At 29.5% G+C, this 22412-nt stretch overlaps 1 protein-coding gene across 1 annotated transcript; it reads right to left on the bottom strand.

Annotated features, from left to right (window-relative positions):
• Positions 1–7148: 7148 nt before the first annotated feature.
• LOC111284404 (cuscuta receptor 1-like) lies at positions 7149–20819 on the bottom strand. The gene is made up of 10 exons (XM_089762514.1): positions 20355–20819; positions 20116–20199; positions 19051–19125; positions 18598–18750; positions 18198–18272; positions 17840–17995; positions 16453–16527; positions 10096–10248; positions 9809–9955; positions 7149–9617 (listed from the first exon to the last, which is right to left on the bottom strand). Exons 1-10 carry the CDS (start codon positions 20713–20715, stop codon positions 7417–7419), a joined length of 3480 nt encoding a protein of 1159 aa, XP_089618640.1. The 5' UTR covers positions 20716–20819; the 3' UTR covers positions 7149–7416.
• Between the last annotated feature and the right edge of the window lie 1593 nt (positions 20820–22412).

Raw genomic sequence — 22412 nt, 5'->3', positions numbered from 1 at the left:
TTAATGACACAGTACCGACCACCCTCACAACTAGAGAAACGCAGAAAAACAGTAATATCTCTAGATCTGAAAGAACATTTTCCTTTTCTAACCATGCGGAGGTTGGGGCTGCATAGGCAGCATGTGAGGCAAGGAGGAAAAGGAGAATTAAAGGGAATTTACGCCAAGCTCGCGATTGTTGTCGTGGTACTTTTGATCTGCACACTCTCGCTTTTATTTTCGGCTACAATTGGTGGATTTCTCCAGCCTTCTGAGATCAATGCAGAAGAACTTTGGGAAAGTGCCAAGGCTGGTGGCTGGAAGCCATCATCTGCTCCAACCACAAACGGTGGGCTTTCCATGCTTATATATTGGCAAGGTTACTACGGGTCAACAAATGGTCTTCCTCCACAGCAGCAACCTTTATTCCGACTCCCACCTGGCTTGCCAATGCCATTTTCCATTTTTCTGAAAACAGTCAGTTGCTGCCACCCTTTGCTCAGAAGGACGTGGAGACTGTTCGTGTGTCACCGCCAGAATTGATGTTAGCACCAGACATCTCTACATTTATTCGAAGAAAGGCAGCTGCCTATCCTATGTTTGTGATGGTAGAGAGGAATATAGTTAGCAAAACCAGCTTCAAGACAGGCTCACCCAAGACTTTAAACCCGAGCCATTCATTAATTAAAACCAGAGCCTTGAGTTGGAACCCATTCAAGAAATAATTTAGGTTTGATTCAGAAAGTTGACTTAAATTGGTTTTGATCCGGAATTAAGCTCAATTTTTGGTAAGATATTTTCTTTCCCGTTTTGATTTTTTTGGTTGTAGCATGTCATTTATTCACTCATTTTATTTTATGTTTTCATGATTTAAAAACATTGGTTAATAATAAAAATAGTAATTTCAAGGAAAAAATATATTTTTGGGAAAAAGTTGAAAATATCAATTTTCCTTGAAAATAAGTTTTTAAAAAAATATTTTTAGAGAAAAGTTGAAAGTATCAATTTTCCTTAAAAATAAATTTTTAAAACAATTTTTGAGGAAAAGTTGAAAGTATCAATTTTTTTCGAAATTAAAGTTTTCAAAAAAATGTTTTTGAGGAAAAGTTGAAAGTATCAATTTTTCTTAAAAATAAATTTTCAAAAAAAAAAGATTTTGAGGAAAAGTTGAAAGTATCAATTTTCCTTGAAAATCAAAGTTTCCAAAAAATATTTTTGGAGAAAAGTTGAAAATATCAATTTTCCTTAAAAATAAATTTTCAAATAAATCAACTTTTGAGGAAAAGTTGAAAGTATCAATTTTCCTTAATAAATTTTCAAAAGAATAAATTTTGGAGGAAAAGTTAAAAGTATCAATTTTTCTCGAAATTAAAGTTTCAAAAGAATATTTTATGGAAAAAGTTGAAAGTATCAATTTTCTCTGCACAAAAATAATCATTATTTCCTTTCTTTTTATTCTGATTTTCATTTTCATTTTTTCTTTAAATAATCTGACGACGGAGCCTCTGCAAGTGAAACAGTAGTTTCTTGCATACTCCTGAGGTGAGGAAATTTTTTCAATTTTCTACTAAAAGTATTAGAGTCAATTGAGAATAATTTCCAATAGTTAATTACTTGATAAAATTTTAAGGCTTATTAGATAACACAAAATTATACTGATACCATCTTTTGATGGGCGTTGTGAGGGTGCTATAACCTTTCTCACACGTAATCGAACTCCCGAACTCTGTTCTGGTTAGTAGACCTGAACCTATTCTTTTAGGGGCCCTTAAACTTAGGTGTTCCCTGAAAGGACAGATTCTTTGGTGGCCAATCGCACCTAGATAAAAAAGATTGATGGCGACTCCCTTAAGTCAATATTTAACGATAGATCCCTGAATTTAGATGTTATGACAGTGATGAGAAAGCTTTTGCTCCAAAATGGATTCAATTTCAATTTCATAAAAAATGAAACAAAAAATCTTGGAATTTCTTCATCATTTTCACTCCAATAACAAGATCCCAAAAGAGAGCAATTGTTTAATCATTTCCCTTATAGCCAACAAACAGTGTTTTCTGAATCCTTAAAAGTGATTTTTTGTCACAATTATATCAAAATTATGTCAAAAGTTATATCATAATCATATCTCAAATTACCAAAATTTCAAAAAAAATTCTAAAATTGTATCACAAGTTACATTAGTAATATATCAAAATTAAAGAAATTCCTTTTAGTTAATTTATTTAAAAATAATATTATTTTATTTTATTATTTTTAAGATAAACTTTACATAAACCTATAATTAATGTTTTCGACATTTGCCCTTTGGATTTTTTTTTCACATATAACCCTATGTTTAACTATAATTGCCAAAAAAATTTACAGGATTAATAAATAGCACGTTTTTTTACATATGCTACCATTAATTCTTAATAAATTATTTCTTTTCGGATATGGTGAAAATAACATTTTATAAATTAAAAAATTAGTTCCTAAAATAAAATTTTACCTAACCTTAACAAGTTCTTATAAGCATTTAAGTGACCTTTAAAAGTTTAATGCAATTGATTGATTTTAGAATTCAATTTTTAGGTTATACAATTAAGGTTGGTAGCCCAACCCCGAATCGGATGAATTTCGATTCGATTCGACCTGACCCTATAGGGTCAGGGTTTTTTTTTTTTGAAATTGAGTTTCAGATCAGATTAAATCGGGTATTATTAAGTAAAAATCAGGATTGAATCGGGTATTATTAAGTGAAAATTGAGATCGAATCAGGTTGAATTTTAGCTCGATCCGATTCGATATTATATAAAAAATTATTTTTTAATTTTTTATTTAGATATATTTATATATTTATATTTAAAAATAATATTTTATATTTTAAAAAATAATATTTTATTAATTTTGAATCGGATCAGATATGATTATACAATGTCGAATTCGAATCATATTTGAATATAAAAAAATTTAAAAAAAATTAAATCAGGCACGAGTGTAAATTTTATGATTATAAAATTGAATCATATTCGAAACGAATAAAAATTTATCTTGATCTGATTTGTTGCCAAATTATATATAATTTCTTACAATCATTTTATAGAAAAAGTTTAATTCAATAATTAATTCCTAATTAACGAGGGATGCACCAGGAAACGTGAAAATTGACTTAATTTATTTCCACTCCAACATTGTTAAATTCCATTGGATACAGCTGGCACCAAAAATTTAACAAGCAGGTGGCTGGGCTTCTGGCTTCCTAAAAAATTTTTGATGGAAAGTACGTAGAAACTCTGATGGTGAAAATCAGACCTGTCCATGTACAAGCTATAACATCACATCCACACATCTATGCATCTAAATATATTATTATAATATAAAAGCTGTCCCATCTTAATTTGAAACGGTTTTGACTTAATATTAAATAAATTTGAAGGACAATTTCAAAAGAAATGACATATATAAAATATATTTATAATAATTAATTAATATCCTTTCGTTTTCTTTCGACTTTTTTTTTCTCTCTTATTTTCTTCAAAGAGAAAAGATTTTTTTTTAAAGCGAAAATCAATTAAGAATGATGCACAGGTACGGCAGGAGGTAACAATTTTTGTGTTAGTTTTTTTTTATCCAATTGATATGCAAAAGATTTGATTTTATATTTTCTTAGTAATTTTGTTTCGTTTGGTTTTGAGATTGCTTTTTTTTTTTTTTCTGGTTTTGGGTTTAATTGATTTGAACATTACTAAAAAAGTCAGGACAAATTGGAAGTAAAGTTTTGTCAGTGTTTACACTGGCTACAGCTGGCAGGAGGAAATATTACACCCATATGGCCGCCCGCATCCAACAAAATTCTTGATAGAAAGTACGCAGAAACTCTCACGGTGGAAACCAAGCCGGTCCATACGTCAACTATAACATAAGATATTGCATTATTTAGATATGAGATATATCTTGACATTGGCGTCAACCCTAACCATGAAGTTAGCCACCCTCCCTACAGTTTTCCACCCAAGAAATACAATCATGATAGCACAATCAGAAACACAACTCACTGAAAATTCGTAGAAATATAATCAGAAATTCTTTTTCTCTTAATTTATAAATCAACAATTATGATATCACAATGGCGAAAGATTAAAGAATTCCAGCAATTATAAATCAATCAAAATCAATCACAAATAACAATTACAGTTTACAAACACTTTTCAGGTGAAAACCTTTCAAACCGAAAACTAAAAATCAAGGTCCTTAAAGGCTCTACTATAATCAAACGAGTGCAAAACATTATTCTCAACCTCTACAACGAGTGTACTACTTTTTTATGCTGTCAACAAATGATTCTAACAAATTATAAAAAAAAAAAAAAGTTTAGAGAATACTGTTTAAAGATAAGAATCGATATTATAATGCACATACGCTTCAAAATTGACGTTTATGAGTCGTTTATCTATTGTAAAAAATTAAGCAACAAATCACAAATGATCCTTCGAATGTTGACGTCATCAATGGAAATACCCTCATTTCTTAAATTTTTATAAAAATTAAGTATGCAAAAATTATGACAACGAAAATAAAAATAATTTCAACAACAACAACAATAATAATAATAATAATAATAATAATAATAATAATAATAATAAATCAACAATACATTATTTGAGATCTTAACTTTGGAGTCAATAACCCTCCTAGAGCTTGAATTATATTTTATTTTGATGGTATATTAGTGTGTTTCTATCAAGGCTTCGGAATAGATATGCTTGATTATTTTCTACAAATTAAATTATGACCAATGAGATTGAAAATAAAATATTTTGTTTTATCACAATGTTTTCAATTATAAATTAAATTTGGTAATGACTACTAAATCTTACAATCTCTTTCAAAAATAACCAAGTTAATTTTTAATTGTTTTCCGTTCGTTTTTTCTTCATTGTGTCATTTCTTACGAAGGCAGCAGCATTGGTTTTATATTTTACATCATTGGTTTAACCCATGATAACCAAGCAATTCATTGGACTACATTATATTGAAAAATGTAATGGTGTAAGCCAAAGTGAAGAGAAAAAGTGTGTTAAGAACTTGAGATCATCTGGAAAACATATGGCGCAGTAATGTTTTGAATAGCATAGGCCTAATCTGGACCAAAATCAAGTCATTTTGATTTTAGCTTTCAATCATATCAACGTAGCTAGTAGGCATGTTACTGTAGCAGTTTTTCTAACTATTTGAAACTTTTTTTTCCCGATTAAGCAATGAAACAAGGAAAAATTACATAAATAAAATTGTGAAAAGATATCTGATCAGATACTGTTTAACGGTGAAATTACCAATGAGAATAGGGTTTAATTTTTGAGATAGAGGAAAGAAACAATGAGTCACATAATTCATGTAAATCTCGTAAAAACTGGACAAATGTGTCATGCTTTAGACATGCGCTTTAGACATGTCTTGCCATCTCTACCAAAGAAGCACTCCACCAAGCCCCAATTCTCTACAGGCTCTGTAACTTTGAGGCAAAGTCTTCGTCCATCCCTGTGGCGTTCCCCTTGTCTATTTTGTCCTCGCATCAATGCCGTCACTTTCTTGGATTCGTCCCTATCTATTTCTCTGTTAATAATATAAATTGATACTGTGATTATTTTTTGTTAAAGTGAACATTTCATCAACAAATGATCAAGTAAGAAATGGCAAAGCATTCTGAAGGTTTTTTTTTTTGTTTGGGTACTTGATAGAATTAACCCACCCATTAGTGTTAAGGTCGAACATTTTAAAAGTCACCGAGAAGCTTGATTCAGGAATGCTAAGAAGTGTGACGAAGAAGATGTACCTGCAAGCGAGGAAAATGAAAAGAAAGCTTTAGGATCTTAATTTTTTTTAACATTCAAAAGCTTAAAAGAAGAGGATTGGAGTTAATTCATAACAGGTTCCTCGAAGAAATTGCATAGTGTACAGAGGAAACATCCATGTATAAGAGCAGCCGTATCTATCACCATGTGATTAATTTGAATTAGTAACTGTTGATCGGCAATAATTCCTATGTAGTGCTGTTCAATGAGCAAATGATGTTTCACTGATTCCATGGAGATTGAAGAAATGCTGTAACCACATCGATCTAAGTCTAGCTTAAGGGTGTTCCCATCAAGCAAAACTCCATTGCTGGTAGCTTAGCTAAATCCGGTGCTCATAAACCTCAAGCACTTTTCGGGTTTCTTTTAATGCTTCTTCCTTTTTTTTTTTTTTTTTCCATGTTGTTTGTTAGTTATCTTTCTTGATCATTATCTATGTACATGTGTTGCAGCACTAATATTGTTTAGCAGAAATTTACAGAACAGAAGAAGAAAATAGATGATCAAGAAGCAGAGAAGAAGAAACAGAGAGAGGAAGAAAACTTGTTTCCATTTTCGTAACCGATTGAATTACATGACTCCCTGGCTGTCCCTTTATGTTGGACTAACAGCCCGAGTTGCATTCCAAGATTCTCGGGTGGGCAAAATTTCACTCACCCCTTACCAGCAACGACAATAACAAACGCTAAAAAAGGCAATAGGGGCCTGGATAAGAAACGGACCTTAAGTGCAATATAAGTCCAGTACATGAAAGAGAGAGCAACAACCCAATATTAGGTCCAAAACTTGACCCAATAAACTGGCCCATATCAACATGTCTTTTCTTAATAAAACTATCTTATGCCTCAAAAAAACAAAACGAGATTAGTGAGAAATTCTGCTCCATTATAGCATCTTTAAAGTGGGAATTGCTAACTTAGCATCAACCTGAGAATTTATATGGATCTACTTTTTTTTTTCACTTATTTTATTATTTAATAAATACTTTTTAATTTTTATTTAAAAATAAGAGGTTAATTTTTATATATGTCAATGAAGTTTTTATATTTTACATGCCGATTAAAAAATTAACAATATATTTTTAATATTTCCTATTGTTCCTACAAGAATATATACAATTATTTGAATTAACCTCTGAGATTTGGTACCTGCCTATCTTCAATAGAGATGGAGTTCTAAGGGGGAAATTTTCGTAACCTCCTGTTCTTGGAAGTTTATTCATTGGTCAGAAAAAAGTTTGTAACATGGATTCAATACTTAGGATTATAGAAATATTATTTGTAGAGTACCTACTTTTTGTTTAAATCATCTGGACTAAAATGCGTTAAGGCATTTCATGATGTTTGTATGATACTTATTTCGTTTTCACCTATTATAATAAGTTGAATCTTTCACAACTCATGTAATCTCATAAAAATTTTCTATCACTAATTAAATCTTTTGAACTAAATTGCGTGAAAATATAGAGCTTTCTCAAGAACCGTCACTTATTGGAGAACAAATCAGTCATTCTAGCCTAGCTTTAATAACTTTACAACAGATCAAACCAAACTATGAGTAACAGTTCAAAGACCTAAAGAACTAATATACAGAAATGTAAACCAGCTAAGCACAAGGCCACCTGTTAATGCATTGCCCAATGAAATAAAACCAAGCTCGTCGCCAATATGGATTTATGTATAGGATGGCAGCAATTGCCATTAGAACAATTGCGTAAGAAACCCAAAAGCTCACATAGAAGACATACTTATCCACCAAACCGCCTTCTTCTTCCCCGTTTGAGGCATATGGCACTGTTGAGGGTGTATCTGTTTCGGTGCAATTTTTATGCAATGGAGGTCCACAAAGACAACGATTCCCTAGGTAACTGCTTTCATCGAAGGTCCCAAACTGAGCTTTTTGATCTGGAATGCTCCCTGACAAATTGTTGTATGACACGTTGAAGACCTCCAGAGCATTTAACTCCACCAATTGAACAGGGATTCTTCCGATTAAGTTGTTGTAAGAAAGATCCAAACTCTCAATTTGCTTAAGCTTTGAGAATGTTGAAGGTACAACTCCAGTCAAATTGTTATGCGACAGGTTCAATGAATGGATTTCACTCAAATTTCCAATCCCAAGAGGGATTTCACCTGTTAGTCTGTTGCATGATAAATCAATTCCAGACATGTATTCAAGAATCTTACCTTTGTATGTGTAAAACCCTCCCTTTGTTGTATAATCCACTCGTACTTCCATATAGTTCTCAGCGGCCAAAGGTACAACTATTGCTTCGATTCCTTTTGAAGTATCCCTTTCAAATATTGTCATTCCATAGTAATCAGCTCCCTCGAGTATCAGTTCAGAACCTCTGAAATACGGTTTTGTGAAAGACTTCCCAGCGTTTGGCTCAAGAGTTAAATTACCTAAACAAGAAGGTATAGGACCAGAAAGCTTGTTTTGAGAAAGATCTATGATGCTTAATGAGTATGATTCACATAGCTGAACGGGAATTCCCCCAGTAAAATAATTGGCTTTCAGAAGAAGGACACTTAAAGCGGAAAGATTACCAAGCCAAGATGGAATTTCACCGGTCAAATAGTTTTCACTAAGGTCTAAAGTCACCAGTGAATAGCTGTTAAAGAATGCACCTGCCAAGTTACCAGTTAATCTATTTTTGCTCAAATGGAGATGTCTGATGGATCGTGCATCCAAGCAAGATGGTATTGGGCCAGAAAAATTATTTTGTGAAAGGTCCAAAATCTCAAGGTGATCCCAATAGCACAATTCCATCGGAATGGGACCCTCAAGCTGATTGTTGGATAAAGCCAGTGCCATCAAATCTGACATATTCCGCAGCCATCTTGGGAGCTTGCCAGACAAATTATTGTTACTCAAATCCATATCAGAAAGGGGACCCATACTGGTTGAGATATCAATGTTAGGTATCTCTCCAACAAAGTTATTGCCATCTAAATGGAAAAGATATAATGAAGGTAAGCTAAATATCGTGGGGGCTATCTTCCCACTTAAATTATTATTCGATAGTCTAAGAAACCATAACGAGTCACTCTTACCTAACTCTTCTGGTATTCCTCCGGACAAATGATTATATGACAGATCTAAAAGTAAACAAGTGTTCAAACCACCCAGACAAGGAGGAATACCACCTTCAAGGGTATTGCCAGATAAGTTTAACCCGCTTAAATATGGAAAAGTTGAACAAATGTTCATTGGAATTTGACCCTGTATTTTGTTGTCAGATATATCAATAATGGACATGGTTGGATTAGGGTGCAAAGGCAACTGGAGAGGGCCCGTAAAAGAATTTCCTGCCATTAAATATGCTTCTAATCTTGTATTGTTCACTAACAACCAAGAAGGAATCTTTCCTCCAAAATTGTTATATGAAAGATCAACAATACTCAAGTCATATTGGTAATGGAGGAATTTGGGAAGTTCATTGTGGGGTTCCTTTGTTGTACAATTTGACATACGGAAGACTTTTAGTTGGAACTTTGGAATCCAAATTTGAGAAGTAGGCTCTCTTACTAACTTGTTTTGATCGCTTAAGAGGACCTTGAGGTGTGAGTGGTTAGCAAATGATGTGAAAAAAATGGGAACTTGAAACAGATTTTTTGAAAGAGCAACGTATCCAAGCAATGTAAGATTGCCCAAAGAAGTGGAGGCAGCATTTCCTGTGAATCGATTGTCGGAAATATCCAGAAAATGGAGAGATGATAAGTTACCCAAACATGACGGAAGTGTTCCTTCGAGTGCATTTTCACTAAGATCCAATGCCTCAAGATTCCGTAAATCACACCAACCTGTAAAACAAATTCAAGTATGATATTTCAAATTTCATGTTCATTCATGCTTAAGAGGATCAAAAACATTTAAGGAGGAAATATAACTGAAGAAATTCATTCAGTAAGATAGGTGATCAAGAAATCTGTCAAAGATCAATGATAAAAACTGCCTAGTCTTCCTTATAAAAACTATGCCATAATTAATTTACCTTTAGTCGGTAAGGTTCCAGTCAGCCCACAGCCCGACAAAGACAAGGCTTTAAGAGAAGGTAATACACCAATGTTTTGAAGAATGTTATTGTTGAGATATGAATTATCCAGCAATAATTCCTCAACTTTGCTCGACACATGCAACTCTGCAAAAAATGAAATGTAATTTGCAAAAGGTATTAGCTTATTAGATCACGTTAAGCGAATAACATTTTAGTGGAGTCAAAAGTATTAAACTATCACTTACCTTCTTGAATAAAATTTAAAAAAAAATAAATTCACATACCTTGTGTAGAAATTGTCCCATTCAAGTTATTGCCTCTCAAAAAGAAGGTCTTAACTGATGAGAATGTCTCCACAATTTGTAATAGTGAAACAGTTCCATTGACGAAGACCCCGTCTAGACGGGCAACTTTTAGCTTTCCCAAACTTTTTTTTTCTGTAAGAGTGAAATTAGTGATTGCATTCACTTTTCTGAATTAAATGATAAATAATAAAAATTTTTAATTTTGTGGATATGGTTTTATTTAGATAAAGAAAACAGAAAAAAGTCCATCTACTATACGATACATAATTTTTTTTATTAAATAAATTATTCATTAAAAAGAGAATAAAAATATTGCAGTTTATGTTATATCAAGAAATAAAAAGAAGAAAAGCAATTAAAAGTACAATAATACCAAAGAGAGAAAAATGGGCATATACAATTGAACTTTTTTAAGAAATTACATATATATATATACATATATAAAAATATATATTATATACAAATTAAACCATGATTTTTAGAATTAAGTAGAAGAAATAAATATAAAAGTCAAATAAACAAATTAACAACAAAACTAACGAATTGTCAGGTTGTCCATAAAAGCAAGTTATTGGACATGTTTTCTTAATATAATAACTAAATGGGCGCATGTGACAATAGTTAACCTCTCAATCTAGTTAAACTACTTAAATTTTATTTACTTGATTTATTTTTAAAACAAAACACTCTATCAATTACAGCAAAAAAAAAAAAAAAAACTCTATCAATCTTTTGCATTTGATTTTTGATCATATTTTATATTTAATAATTTTCACTTTTTGGTGTGGAACTTCAACAAATTTAGTAAAGGAATGTTTTCTAAATTTTGATCTTTTAGCTAGCTTTGAGTTTTAAAATACCATCTACAATAAGTAATTTTAATTGTTTAATTAGAATAATTTTTATAAAAAATTTATACATAATAAATCCAATAAATATAAAAATCGAATCAAATGTAAATATCTAATTTTATCCTAAATGTTTTGATTTTGATTAATTTCCATGGCTGACTTGAACACTTCGATTCGGTTTTATTTGAGCGTTTTAATTATGGATTTGTTTGTTCAACTCATTTGATTTTGTTAAGGTCATTTTACAAGGCCCGAGTTCCATCCAATGCAATGTTATGACATTTTGAATGGGTAATTTTGCATGGGCCTGGATCAAATCTAATCCAATGTTAAGTTATTTGAAGTCCAAAGCCTTCTTGTTTTGTTAAATATTAATTTATAAAAAAAAAAATGCGAAATGAAAATTGATGAGTGAATTTCGGTTCGCAAAAGCATTGCCCCTTTGCTTTCTCTTATACCTAAAACTAACATTGAACAATTCCCATCTACGGCTATTCTTTTGTCCCCATATTTTACCCCTATTTTCTTTCAATATGATTTCAGCAAAACTTCAAAACCCCATATTCAGCAGGCACCACCACCAAGAGGCAACAGCCACTGCTGTAATAAGGATCCACAAAATCCAATTCTCATGCTGCTATCAGAAAGCCAGCTCCATAGGAACCCTTAAAATTTTAGGGAGAGGAGGATTTTCAGAGACGAAAAAAAAAAACCATCAATGACCAAGTTCCATTGGAGCAAAAAAAAAAAACCCCTCCCCTGCCACTCTCTAAGGAAGCCGAACCTACTACTTACTGAATCACCAAAAAAGCCACCCTCAACCCACCCAACTCGAGACCACCATTGCAACCTCCACTAGCCAAAACCATCACCACCAGTAACACCATTACACTCCCCCATCAACCAAACCCAAAACCACTATCTCCCCTACGCCTTCCCAAAGCCACCTAGTGAGCAACCAGCCCCTGACTGATTCTGCCTCCCAATCCCACCACGCCACCGTTAACAGCCGAACCTTAGCTCCATCCAAAACACTCACCCTTAATTCCACCAACAATAGCCCCACTCGGCCGCACCATAGAGGCTCTCAGCGGCCATCAACCCACAGACTACCCCCGCCATCACCGACGCAATGCTCGAGCTTATTGCATAAAGCTAAGACACCACCAGCATCCCACAGCAATCCTAACCCCATGGCCTGTGCCACCACCTTTCACCCTCCCACAGCCCCACCGAAACTTCTAGCAGAAACACACGGGGCAAAAACAGAGAACCAGCGAAAAAAAAAAAAAAACAAAATGCCTACGGTTTAGCCAAACTCGTACCAGCCTAAAAAAAATCAAAGAAATATCACCACCAACAGCCCCTCCACCGTAGCCCACAAAAACCAATAAAAAAACACAAAAAATATAAACCACATCCCCTGGGAACGGGGAACCTCAGCAGTGCCAAAGGCAATAAAAAAAAACTGAAACAAAACAAAGCGAGAGACTTGCGTTTTCGGTCTAAGGAGTTTCAGGGGGATTTGGGAGGCCATTTTCGAAAAGAAGGTAGATCTCGACTTAGGAACGACATAGTCGAAAATGGTGAGATTCGATGCGCTGGATTTTTTATGTTGAAGTCGAGACCTTTTAGATTAGATCTAGGGGAAAGTAGTGACTTTTATGGAAAACCAACTGGAAAAATGAAGAAAGGAAGGAAAAAGGAAATCGAAAAGGGTCTTTTTGGGCTGAAACCAACATCGACAAGCGGCGGTCAACCAGCTGCTGGTCGCCGGTTTCTGAAAATCAAGAAGGCTTTTGTTCTTTTATTTTAGAGCGAAGTGAGAGGTTTTGACGTTGGAGAGAAAAATGAAAGTAAAAATGCGGGTGTCTCGAAAATTTTGGGGTGTTATCGTGGAGGTGGTTTATTAAACGACGTAGTTTTAATGGGCGGAAGAAGGAAAAATTGGAGTTGAAGCTGACTCAACCTATGTACCCACCAGCCGGATCGGCACCTATTGTCGACAGTTGGCCGTTGACCAGCCCCTTTTACCGATGTTGACCAGTCCGATTTTGATTTTTTTTCTTTTTATCTTATTTATTTGTTTGTTTATTTATGGATTAAATTGAATATTTAAAGCTGAAATTTTAGAGAAAATGTATTAAATGGTAAATTTTAGAGAAAATGTACTAAATGGTAAACTTATATATAAATTAGAGAAATTTAAAAAAATTATTATTAAAAAATAGTAAAAAGTGACAATTCTTTTAATGATGATATATTAAGGAGGTGAGAAATAATTTTTTAAAATTTTTAAGTAAGGATATTTTTTAATATTATAAAAATAATGAAATATTTAGAAAAAAATTAATACAAAGTATTTTCATTTACTTATTTGCTTAAAAATATAAAATAATAATAAAATAATAAATAATAAAAATAATGAAAAAAAATATTTTTTAGTGATCAAATTATATATAATAAATGAATATTATTTACAATAAATAATTTTTTTATTTTGAAAAAAAGGAGAAAATTAAAATTAAAATCTCTATATTTTAAAAAATTGTGAGTAATAGTGATTTTTTAAAAATTTTTATGTATGAGAATTTTTCTAAAATGTCATTAAAGTATTGAAACATTTAAAATAATTTTTAATAAAGATTTTCATTTACCTTTTATTTATTACATAAGATAAAAATGGGATTTTTAAAAAAATATATTTTTTAGGGTTAAATTATGAGTATCATTTTATTATATGCATCATAAACATTAATTTTGAAAATAAATGTGAATCGTTGATTATGAAATTCTTAAGAAGTCCAACAAATATTGTTAAAATATCAAAATATTTTTTGAAAGTTTTTCAACACACAAAGTTATTATTTATTTTCAAGCAAAAGACCTTCAAAAAAAAAAAAAAGAAAAAAGTTTTTGTTGCAATAAGAAAATTAAGCTAATTATTTATTTTAAATATAAAAAATAAAATCATTTTTATCAATTTTAAGGGATAGTACATAATTAATTGATATTATTATTAAAACGGATGTTATGACATGCTAATTTTTTTTTATGCGTAACTGTACTCTCAAATTTAATTTTATTTTTTGCAGACAAAAATATTATTTTTTAATAAATTTTAATAAATTTTAAGATTTTATTAAAAAGATAAATTTTTTTATAATCAATCACATCTAACAAAAAAATATTAGTGACGACTTTCCCATTTTGAAATTTTTAAAATTTACTTCTAACTATTCCCAAAATCTTTATGACTCCAAAATTTAAATTTCAATCACTTGTCAAGTAATTAATAAGCCTAAATTTTATAGGTTTTTGTTCCATAGTTTCCCTAACATGCATGATTGAATTACTTTCTCAATTCTTCACATGATTTTTCCTATTTTGATAGCTTCCACGGAAACACCCTTAAAATCTTAGGATGAGAGTTTGAGGTTTATAATACGATTATAAAATTATCTCCACAACTTTACATGCATTAAAAAAAAATCATTTGTGGGATCTTGGAAACATTATCTCAAATTCATGACCATCTAAACATGTATAGACTAGAAGATTTCTTTCAAAAAATATCTAAGGGAGCATTTTGTTCGGAAAAATCTAAAATTGTTTTAAATAATAAAATTGTCAAATTTTATGGACAAGATTTTATTTAGATAAAGAAAACAGAAAAAAAGTACATCTGTTATATGATACATAAAATTTTTTTATTAAATAAATTACTCATCAGAAGGAGAATAAAAATATTGCTGCTTATGTTATCTCAAGAAATTAAAAAAAAAAGAAAAAGGTAAGAAAAGCAATTAAAAGTGCAACAATACCAAAGAGAAAAAAATAGGCATAAACAATTGAATTTTTTAAAGAAATTATATATATATATAAATTAAATTATGATTTTTAGAATTAAGTAGAAGAAATCAATATAAAAGTTAAATTAACAAATTAACAACAAACTAACGAATTGCCAGGTTGTTCATAAAAGCAAGTTACTGGGCAAATTTTCTTAATATAATAACTGAATGGGCATGTGACAATAGTTAACCTCGCAATCTAGTTAACTACTTAAATTTTATATACTTTGATTTATTTTTTAAAACATAAACTCTATCAATTGCAGCAAAAAAAAAAAAAAATCTCTCAATCTTTTGAATTTGATTTTTAGCGTGGAACTTCAAAAAATTTACTAAAGGAATATTTTCTAAATTTTGATCTTTTAAGTAGTTTTGAGTTTTAAAATACCATCTCTAGTGAGAAATTTTAATTGTTTAATTAGAATCATTTTTTTAAAAGAATTTAAACACCATACATCCAAGGAATATAGAAATCAAACCAAAAGTTAAATTTCAGTCATTTGTCCTAAATTTTGTATGTTTGGGTTCCATGGTTTCCCAAATATGTTTGATTGAATTACTTTCTCAATTTTCTGCATGATTTTTTTCTTTTTTGAAAGTTCCCAAGAAGACACCCCTAAAATTTTAGGAGGAGAGTTTGAGGTTTACAATAAAGATTATAAAGTTATCTCCTTAACTTTACATGCATTAAAAAATTCATTCCTTGAAAACATCATTTTAAATTCGCTACTATCTAAATATGTACGACAAAAGAATTCTTCTATCAAAAGATCTAATGGTAAACATATTATAATTATGACTAAATTTGTTTATGGGTTGGGTCAGATCATTCAAAAATTTTAATCATGACTTGATATATTAACTTAAAATCATATATTTTTTAATTTTATATTAAAATATTAAAATATTATTATTTTTAAATATATTTTAAAATTAAAATTAAATAAAATTTCAGATCAAAGCAAGTTAAATCCAAATTTCAAAACTCATGTTCAAAATTTGGTCCAGAAACGGATCTAATTATCACCTCAAATAGTTATATATTAAAAGTTTGAAATAAATTTATTTTTAGGGGTCACAAATTCGTTCACCGTATTATAACTAATGTTTAGTTCATTTAAGTCATTCTAAGCATCTAGCTCTGTGAAGATTTACAAATAAATTTAAATTAAATCACACAAATAAGTAAAATATGTTCTCTAAGTTAATGTGATAACTCAAGAATTACTTTGATTATTTAAGAAAGACTAAAATATATATAATTCTACCTTTAATATCGATTGATCCTTTAAATTGGTTATTTTTTATATTTAAAGACTTAAGATTCGGAAGCTCACCAAACATTGCCAATATGCTGTTATTGAAAGAGTTCCCACTCAAATCAAGCTCTTTTAAATTGATCAACTTAAGTTGCCTCTCACCATCTACAAAAATTTTAGATAATTAAATTTATTACCAATAAAAGTTTTATCAATATATATATATTTGTAAGATTTTGAATCGAAACTTAAATCAATTAATGAATTTAATTATTTTTAAAATATGATATTTAACAAATTTAAAATTTAAAATTGTTAGAGTTTTCTCTTTTATCAAACTACAAGTTAATAAAGTAAAATATCGATACATACCATGGGAAGATATGAGGCCCTCAAGTTCGTTGTCGCTCATATCCAACTTCTCCAACTTTGCCAAACTATTCAATACTATCCAAATCAATCAAATATTCTTTATGTCAGTCCAGTTAGGTAATTACCACAAAAATATAGTACAGCTACTATATGATACATACAATTTTTTATTAAATAAGTTACTCATTAAAAAAAGAATAAAAATATTTCAGTTTATGTGATGTCAAGAAATAAAAAAAAAAAAAACAAAAGTAAGAAAAGCAATTAAAAGTACAATAATACCAAAGAGAGAAAAAATAGGCATAAACAATTGAATTTTTTTTAAGAAATTACATACATATATATAAATAAAATTATGATTTGTAGAATTAAGTAAAAGAAATCAATATAAAAGTCAAATAAACAAATTAACAACAAAACTAACGAATTGCCAGGTTGTCCATAAAAGCAAGTTATTGGACAGATTTTCTTAATATAATAACTAAATGGGCATTTGACAATAGTCAACCTCTCAATTTAATTAACTACTTAAAATTTATATACTTGATTTATTTAAAAAAAAAAACTCTATCAATGTCACTTGTCAGGTAATTAATAAGTCCTAAATTTTGTATATTTTTATTCCATAGTTTCCCAAATATGCATGATTGAATTACTTTCTCAATTCTCCGCATGGTTTTTCCTTTTTTGAAAGTTTCCAAGAAGACACCCCTAAAATCTTAGGAGGAGAGTTTGAGGTTTATAATGAGATTATAAAGTTGTCTCCATAACTTTACATGCATTAAAAAAATTCACTCGGTCTTGGAAACATCCTCTTATATTAGCTACCATCTAAACAATTGCAGACTAAAAGATTTCTTCCACCAAAAAATCTAATGATAAACATATATATTATAATTATGATTAAATTTATTTATGGGTTGAACTAGACTTGATCAATCATTCAAAAATTTTAATCATGATTTGGTACGTCAACCCAAAAATCTTATAATTTTTTAAAATATATTAAAATATTTTAAAATTAATATTTTATTATTTTAAAATATATTTTAAAATTAAAATTAAATAAAATTTGGGATCAAGGCAAGCCAATTCCAAACTTCAAGACTCATGTTCAAAAATTGGTCTGGGAACATATCTAATTATGACCTAAAATAGTTAATAAATTTTAGAAATACCTCTATGTTTAGGGGCCACAAATTTGTTCAAAGCATATTAGTTGATGTTTAACTCCTTTAAGTCATTCAAAGCATCTAATTTTGTGAAAATTTATAAATAAATTTAAATTAAATCACACAGATACGTAAAATATATTCTCTAAGTAAATGCAATAACTTATGAATTACTTTGATTATTTAAGAAAGATTAAAAATATATGTAATTCTACCTTTAATATTGATTGATCCATTAAGCTGGTTTCTTCTTATATTCAAAGATTTTAGATTTTGAAGCCCACCAAGCAGTGCCAATATGCTGTTATTGAAGGAGTTCCAACTGAAATCAAGCTCTTCTACATTGATCAACTTAAGTTGTCTCTCACCATCTACAAAAGATATAAATAATTAAATTTATTTTCAATAAAAATTTTACCGATATGTATATATTTGAACTTAAATTGAAATTTAATCTCAATTGATTTATTTAATTATCATTAAGATACGATATTTAATAAATTTAAAATTTAATTTTCAATACTTAAAATGATTTTCTTTATTCCCCAACTACAAGTTGATATCAATACATACCATGAGAAAATCGGAGGCTCTGAAGTTTGTTGTCGCTCATATCCAACTTCTTCAACTTTGCCAAACTATTCAATACTATCCAAATCAATCAAATACTCTTTATGTCAGTCCAATTAGGTAGTTACCACAAAATTACAGTACATGAGGAGCTAGCTTTCTTTCAATATAATTCATTAATTTGTGACTTTACTGAAAAAATAAAACAAAAGAGACCATGATGCAGAGCAAGTCGTGCATAGAACAAATAAATAAACAGTTTTCTTAGTTCAATTCCCCACAAATTAAATCCCCTGTTGGAACATATTCTTAATTCCAATATAAAAGTTTTTTTAACGGTTAAAAAAAGATTATGAAATAGTATTTTACGTACCCTTGTTTTGTTTGATGAACTTCTACGTACCTTTAATATCAATTGATCCTTGCAATTGGTTTCCTCCAATACTCAAGGACTTTAGACTTGATAGCCCACTAAGGTATGCTAAAGTCGTATTCTTCAAGAGATTATAACTCAAATCAAGTACCTCCAAATTTATCATTAGTTGTGTTTTCTTACCTGTAGAAGATCATGTGATTTCATTGAAACTTTAATTGTATAAATTTTAAATATAGATTATTTGTCTCAACAATTTTATCAGTAAAAATTTATAGATATGACTTTAATGTCAAATTCACAAATTGGTTGACTTACTCATAAATTGATGGATCCCATTTTTGAGTTGATCCAATAGTTATATATAGCATAGTAGGAAGAACATATAATTGGGGTAAAAGTGTTGGGGCAAACAGCATGACACGAGCCTTTTATCTGTCAACGACTCGAGAATTTAATTGAATGTATAATATCAATTCTTACCTTGAAAATGATGGAGGCTTCTGATTCTATTAGAGCTTAAATCCAAGATCTTCAAATTGGTCAAACTGTTCAATTCTACTCAAGAGCAATGAAATATACATTTAAATCCTATTAAAAAAAAAAGAAAAAAAAAGCTTTGAAAATAATAAGAATTGACTCTAATGAAACACTACCTATATCATTAGAAATAGTTATAATTACTTAAATCAAGAGTCTTCAGATGAATTAAAATAGAATAAGAAACCTCAGATTGCGTTTGAAAAACTGGATTTAGAAAAAGATTTAGATTTCAAATTTTTAATATAAAAGTGGCAAGATTGATATAGTGTATAGATTTTAAATATTGTTAATGAATCAGATAATAATATCTTATTAATAAATAAATATTAACTCTTAAAATAAATATATAAAAAATTAATATTTTTTTAAACACTTACTCATTAATTAATAAGGTAATATTATATAATTTTATTAATTTATTAATGAGATGACATCAATCTTTCAATAATAGGATATAAAATTTATATACTAATTAACAATTTATCAAATATAAACTCAAAGTGACAATTGATTGCATCTAATATTCAAGAATTTTAGAATTTTTAATTATTTTTAAGCCATAGATTTGCTAGATATTTATTTAATGATAGATTTCAAATACCCTAATTTAAAGAAATTAAAATTTATATATTAATAACCTTTTAAATATATATACGTGAGTGTGCGCATTAAATCTTAGCTAAACTTTTTAGATAAAACTAACACAACAAACCAAATCCAAATTCATCCTCCAAAATTCATGCCGCCAAACATAGTAATATCAGTTTTTTTTTTTTTTTGGTGTATTGAAATGATGTGATTTCTTATCCCTTGTCACTACCATAAAATCACTTATCACTACCATAAAATCAATCAGATGATCTATAAAATATAATTTTAAAAGAAGACATGATATATAATATTATATACATTTATAAAAATGTTTTCCATTAGTGTATGACTTTGATACTGTGAATTTATAATTGCCTGCTAGCTATAGAAACTGATTGAGAGATGAAAGCTCACTTGAAGATGAGAAGATACTGTCATCGAAGAAGTTTCTAGATAGGACGAGGATTTCCAAATTGCCCAGTGCAGATGATAAAGTTACTGCAAGAGAGTTCTTGGTCATAGGTGGCTTAATTTTGTAAGTCAAAAAAAAGCAAAATAATAATAATAATAATAATTTGAAAAGAAAAAAAATCAGTGACCTGAATTTTCGTTAGACAGAGATAAATCAATCAAAGAGATGAAAGGCAACAAACCTTCGTTGTGAACAAAATCAGCTATTTGATTCCCTTTCAAATACAGACTCTTCAATTCCTGAAAGGGGAGAAATAAAGAGGCATTGAGATACCAAAGACCTCCCGGTTTCCATTGTCTTGTAAAATTAAGAGAGAGTCCTATGACTCGTCTACTGGTGATGCTGCACTCAACCCCATCCCATTTACAACAATTCGAACCCTGCACATCCACCCAGTTTCTCAAATAGTAAGGATCATTGAAGAAAGGTTTGAGTTGCAACAGAGCAATTCTCTCGTACTCCCAACACCCCTCTGTCTCACACCACCCTTCTATGAACAACAGTATTGTCAGTATTATCCACAACCTTTTAGGCTCCATCATCTCAGTATGATCAAAATCACTCAACTGCTTATAACTCTCTGCATTTGGTAACAATGATCCCTCGGGCTTTATACCCAAGAAGGAACCTGTATATAACAAGATTCCAAAAGGGAGCAACTGTTTATTCATTTCCCTTATAGCCAACAAACAGTGATTCTGAATCCTTAAAGTGATTTTTGTCACAATTTTATCAAAATTATATTAAAAGTTATCATAATCATATATAAAATTACCAAAATCACAAAAGATTTTCTAAAATTGCATTACAAGTTACATTAGTAATATATCAAAATTAAAGAAATTACATTTAATTAATTAATTTAAAAAATAATATTTTTTATTTTATTATTTTTAAGATAAACTTTACATAAACCCATGGTAGTAATGTTTTCGACATTTACCCTTTGGATAAATTTTTTCACATATAACCCTATGTTTAACTATAATTGCCAAAAGAATTTACAGTATTAATAAATAACACCTTTTTTACATATGCTACCATTAATTCTTAATAAATCATTTCTTTTTGAATATGGTGAAAATAACATTTTATAAATTAAAAAATTAATTCCTGAAATAAAATTTTATGAATCAATTGAGTTAAATATTTTTACAATACATAACAATTTTGATATTTCTTTTGGTATAACTTTCAATTTATCCTTTTTAATAAAAACCTAAACACCAAAGAAGCAAAAGAAAATCAATTTAACCCTTTCATGAATCATGATCATTTACAAAAAAAAAAAAAAAGCAAAAAAAAAAAACAATGTTAATCTCAAGTATCAAATTATTGCATTAAAAAAATGATAATATAAATATCACATTACATATTTTAAAAGTAAAAATACTACATTAAAAATTTTAATATAATACAAAAACCAAAGATGACGTTAACCCCACCAAAGAAAGGGAAAGAAGAAACGTGAAAAACCAAGGGAAATGAGTTAAATTCAATAGCACAAACAATACTTAAGGCATATACTCTTTACATTAATTGGAGAATTTAGGTTGTGACATTTTGGATAATTTATGTTCGTGTGATTTTGTTTTTAACTGGTGAATGTTGCTAACTGTCTTACACTCGATCATATAAGTACATTTAATTCTGCAATTTAATTGTTTACAACAACATCTTTGAATATATACATTTATTTGTACAACATATAGTATATAGTATTTATTTGGCAAAAAAAAAAAAAAATCTCAATGCCTGGAAGCAAAAATTGACTACTCTTACTTTTATCAAAAATTGTAGCTTCTGTGGAAATTACCTATTATCATATCAGTCAGACGCGCAAACGTCTTTTCGAAGAGACCTTGACTTTCCGTCAACGATGAAATGAACTCTCGCGTGAGCCATTTATTAAAACGTGAATGTCGATGATGTATATGTCACATGACCAATGGCCAACGTCACCTGCAGTTAACTATGTGACATACACGTGATATGCTTTTTTACAACCGTGTTTAAGTAATTGATGGATTACAGAAAAATAGTTTAGAAGTTATTTAAAATTTTTTAGTCAAAAACAAAAAATTTAAATTAATGATGAAAATAATAAATTTTATCGATTAATTTTTACCTCTTACATTTGTATAAGAAAATTTTTTACATCTAAATTAAAAATTTAACTCAAATAATTATTTCATATAAAATAAAAATTTTGTAACAATTTTATAGACACTAAATTTTA

This window comes from Durio zibethinus, chromosome 6, assembly GCF_047325235.1.
Source record: "Durio zibethinus cultivar Kanyao isolate XHJ-2024 chromosome 6, ASM4732523v1, whole genome shotgun sequence".
Lineage (NCBI taxonomy): Eukaryota > Viridiplantae > Streptophyta > Magnoliopsida > Malvales > Malvaceae > Durio > Durio zibethinus.
The sequence above is the reverse complement of the archived record's forward strand: the minus strand, read 5'-3'. Positions and strand labels throughout refer to the sequence as shown.

What these genes read in the sequence shown, in the direction of transcription:
- LOC111284404 (XM_089762514.1), bottom strand. Translation starts at nt 20,715, where the DNA reads ATGATGGAGCCTAAAAGGTTGTGGATAATACTGACAATACTGTTGTTC. An exon ending in TGATTTTGTTCACAACGAAG is followed by an intron (nt 20,200 to 20,354) that starts GTTTGTTGCCTT and finishes ACTCTCTTGCAG; the next exon opens with TAACTTTATCATCTGCACTG. An exon ending in GAGCCTCCGATTTTCTCATG is followed by an intron (nt 17,996 to 18,197) that starts GTATGTATTGAT and finishes TATCTTTTGTAG; the next exon opens with ATGGTGAGAGACAACTTAAG.